The 4,229-nt window shown below is 43.5% G+C and overlaps 1 protein-coding gene across 1 annotated transcript; it reads left to right on the top strand.

Annotated features, from left to right (window-relative positions):
- The first annotated feature begins 430 nt into the window (after nucleotides 1-430).
- On the top strand, nucleotides 431-2,444 carry LOC122052833. The gene is made up of 3 exons (XM_042614561.1): nucleotides 431-1,176; nucleotides 1,260-1,363; nucleotides 1,525-2,444. Exons 1-3 carry the CDS (start codon nucleotides 446-448, stop codon nucleotides 2,232-2,234), a joined length of 1,545 nt encoding a protein of 514 aa, XP_042470495.1. The 5' UTR covers nucleotides 431-445; the 3' UTR covers nucleotides 2,235-2,444.
- The last annotated feature ends 1,785 nt before the right edge of the window (nucleotides 2,445-4,229 follow it).

The following is a 4,229-nucleotide window of genomic DNA, read 5'->3' as shown; positions in this document are numbered from 1 at the left end:
TCTTTATTTTACAGAGTGAAACAGAGACTTTAGACGAGAACTATCTTTATTATTTTCAGATAGGATAATATAAATATAATCATAACATCTATATATAAAATCATAACATAACGATTCACATTTTACAAAACTATAAGTACTGTAACAGGTCTATTCGGCCCAAAATTCTGACGGAAGATAATATTATTAAATAGTATTAAAGGTATACAGGTAGAATAGAGGTAGAATAGGTTTTTTTAACTTTTGTAAAAAAGAAATTATGAACAACTACCGTAATTTGCTAAAACCACTCTTCCCATCCATCTCTCGTCATCATCAATATATCCTCCGCCAACTCATGCGGATTATCCCCGGGCCGCGACCCCACGGACCACATTTATTAAAAGCTTCATGACTCGTTACGACCGCATTAGGTGACACCGGTTTGACCAGATATAAACAAGTCATGGCTACAGAAGACACCAAACCACATAAAACAAAAAAAGAATACAAATCATTTCGCATCCACGCCTTCACCTTCTCCACTCCTCCCCTCGCTCTCCCTCTCTCTCGTTATTCTCATTCTCCGGTCAGATCTCAACCAAAAGGCATCCATCGGATCAGAGGCAGAGTAGTAGTGTTGATGGTGGTGAAGAGACGGCCTTCGCTCCTCTTCCACTACCTCTTCGTCCTCCTCCTAATGGCCGTCACTTCCTTCCTCACCACCGACGCTACCACCGACAGCCACCTCCGCCGTCGCGACCCAGCCAAGAATAAGAAGAAGAAGAGGACGCCACCACCTCCCCCTTCCAGATCTCTCCCTCCGCCGTCCTCCTCCTCCTCCTCCTCCTCCTCGTGGGAACAGTTCAAGAGCCTGCTCAGCTGCCGCTCCGCGGTGGCGCAGGTCCACGATCCGGCGTCGCGACTCGGACGCGCCGTCTGCGGGTCGTCCATCTGCGCCATCCGCGACGTCGTGCACGGCAACACCCGCGTCGTCCACCGCTCCGATACCGACCTCTCCTCCGACGCGAGTTCCATCACACAGAACGAGACCGCGCCGCTAGCGCGCTCAGCCCGCCACCGCCAGGCGCCTCCGGCGGCGTCGCTTGGCTGTCGCGGAGGCGGATACTATTCCCCGCTCCCCAAGCTCTCCGGCTGCTACGAGTGCCACGCCGTCTCCGTCGACTCATCTTCCAGGTACTTTCTTTCTCCTACAACGAGCCCGCACAAATTTATCCAATTTTTTTTTTCTTCTGAAAAGAGAAATTGATCCTAATTAGAGGGTATCCAAGGCCGAGAACGATGCTGTGTGCTTGCGCCGAGTGCGGCGAGGTGTTCACGAAGCCTGAAACCCTAGAATTGCATGAAATCACAAGACATGGAGGTACAATCAAATCGGTAGATGAAGCATTAATATCTGAATTGTTTGAATTACGTCGAATTGCCGAGTTTTCCCATTAAATATGTTTTTTTTTTAATTTTATAAATTACTTTTGGTGAGAAAGAAAAAAAGAGTACTTGCATTGATGATAACGTACCGTGTAGTGTCGGAGCTGGGGCCCGACGATTCGGGACGCAACATCGTGGAGATAATCTTTAAGTCCAGCTGGCTCAAAAGGGACCGTCCGATCTCTAAGATCGAGCGCATCCTCAAGGTCCGTAACACGGCCCGGACCGTCGCGCGCTTTGAGGACTACCGCGCGGCCGTCAAATCCCGCGCCCTCCCGCACTCCGCCGCCAGCGGCGCCACTCATCACAACCACCCCTCCCGCTGCGCCGCCGATGGCAACGAGCTCCTCCGCTTCCACTGCACCTCCCTCTCCTGCCCCCTTGGCGCCCGTGGCTCCACCTCGCTCTGCTCCAATACCGGCGACACCGCTTCCTCCGCCGTGGCCTGCGGCGTCTGCGCCATCATCCGCCACGGCTTCGCGCGGGCGAACCGCCCGCATGACGTGCGGACGACCGCCAGCAGCGGGCGCGCGCACGACTGCGGCCACGCCTCCGGCGCCGCGGACGACCGGCTGCGGGCCATGCTCGTGTGCCGCGTCATCGCCGGGCGAGTGAGGCGCCCGGGCGACGACCCTGCGGCGGAGGACGCTTACGACTCGGTGGCCGTGCCCGACGGATCCGGCGCGTACGGCAACCTGGAGGAGCTGCTGGTGGCCAACCCGAGGGCCATCCTCCCCTGCTTCGTCGTCATCTATCGGGCCCTCGATCGAGACTATCCATCCACAGTAAAAGAAAATAGCAAGTAAATTACTAAATGTCACAAATATCTTTATTTAATGTTGGCATCAAATGCAACGGTGACCGAAGGGAAGGCTATAGAAAAATTAAAAGAGTAGCCCACCCTCTCAGTCTCCAAAGTCCAAAGTCTTCATCGTGACTAATTAATAGACTAAAATTATGTGCATAAGTCGAAAGCTTATTATTTGTGACGAATAAATATATTATTGGGTGAGTAAGATCGAGATATATTTTAATAGAAGTAGATGATGCAATCCATGGAGTAAGTAAGGTGATCTTGCAGTGCTGGCCATTTAGCTCCTGTCTCCTGATCTGGAATCCTTCCCTTTTTCCAGCTTGTTTTCAGATGGATTCTGGATTGATAAGAGTGCAAGGCTTGTAGTTGCTGGCACATGATCCAAACAACTTATGATCAAAATATTGTGTAGCTTACATTATAATAATCTTCCACATTGAGTGACGAACTTTAACACTTGCAAAACAAATTATATAGATTAATTTTATGCTTATATATTGAACCGTTGCACTATGAGTGATTTTACATGTGAATAAATGATTGATATAACCTATAACCTATGTTTTTTCTTAGCATAATTCATGCAGGATATGAAACATTGTTCTTGTCCCAAAACAAAAGGTAACTTTCTTTAGTGAAATCGTAACAAAGTTCCCATAACTCATGACTCTTCAGTTGACTGAACTAGGATTTGCTTCCGGAGAAACGAACAGAAGTGGATGATTGATTATTTTAATCGATTCACATGGCCAATGAGTTGAATGCGCCTGTGAAGTTTCTTGAACGGCACTCGCATCCACCAAAGCAGCCTCCCTCCATTGGGATTCGCCAGCACTGGATAATAGGGATGACCTTGGGCACTGAACCACCCTTCAAAGCTGCAGGACCTCCAGCCAATGTGTGCTTTCCATTTTTCTTTTAATACCAAATATCCAATAAATGATTCATTAAACTAATATTATTAGAGAATCAATCTTAAATCAATCTTTAAGAGAAATATATCCATTATTTTTTAAAATTTAAAATGTATGAAATGTCTAAGAAATTACGGAAGTAATGCGTCACTGCAATCTATGCTTTCCATAATTCTTAGGATTATGCATGGGGTCATAATCAAATCGATAGGGTCGGATCAGAACAATTCAGTCGGAATCGGATGGGTAAGATCAGATCTTTAAAATTTGGGATCTCTGGGTAAAAAAATAATAATAAGATGACGTAGTTTAAAGACTAAGAGCACTTAATAAATTATCCTAAACTAAATTTTTATTTTAAATTTTATATTTTGTATAAAAATTTAATTTGCACCAGTTATCTTACTCATTTACTAAATATATATATTTTATAAATAGTAGTTCTCAAAATTTAATAATAGATTACGTTTCCTAAATCTTACTATCTTATTAAAAATTTCTCCCCTTTATTAACTAACTTTAGTGAAGTCTAAAATGAATTTACGTTACTGTCCTTTTTTCTATTCACACTAAAAATAATTTCAAGATTTATTAGTAATTCTACAAGCGAAACAATCAGTGATCTAGAGTTCGAGACTTAGCTACGGCATATTATTATGAATTTTTCTCATCATTAATTTTCTCTGGTTGTTTTATATAAAAAATATAGTTCTCTTTAGTCCCACATCTTAGAATTGACAACACTATAATCAAAAAAAACTTCTATAAATATTTTAGGCCGACGATATTAAAAAATATACTTTTCTTAGTTTTTTTTACTAAGATAAGTATAATATTAAATTAAAATAATTTTTTACATAGGGAAGACCGTTACAGTAGTTTATTGTTGGGATTCTCTAGCGTCACCAGAAAATCTGAATTGTGTGCACAATCACACTAGTATTAAAATAGTATTTCTCTCTCCTATCTGATAATAACTTATTTCTTTCTTCTCCATCTAATAATAAAAAATAGGAAGCAAAAAAGAAAAAATAAAAAAATTATATATGATCCGGCAGTAAGAGTGGGGGACC

Source organism: Zingiber officinale, chromosome 3A (assembly GCF_018446385.1).
Source record: "Zingiber officinale cultivar Zhangliang chromosome 3A, Zo_v1.1, whole genome shotgun sequence".
Classification (NCBI taxonomy): domain Eukaryota; kingdom Viridiplantae; phylum Streptophyta; class Magnoliopsida; order Zingiberales; family Zingiberaceae; genus Zingiber; species Zingiber officinale.
The sequence above is the reverse complement of the archived record's forward strand: the minus strand, read 5'-3'. Positions and strand labels throughout refer to the sequence as shown.

Excerpts from the sequence above, each read along its gene's own strand:
- LOC122052833 (XM_042614561.1), top strand. The coding sequence starts at position 446 with ATGGCTACAGAAGACACCAAACCACATAAAACAAAAAAAGAATACAAA. Across the intron at positions 1,177-1,259 it reads TCCGTCGACTCATCTTCCAG|AGGGTATCCAAGGCCGAGAA; the intron begins GTACTTTCTTTC and ends GATCCTAATTAG. Across the intron at positions 1,364-1,524 it reads TGAAATCACAAGACATGGAG|TGTCGGAGCTGGGGCCCGAC; the intron begins GTACAATCAAAT and ends CGTACCGTGTAG.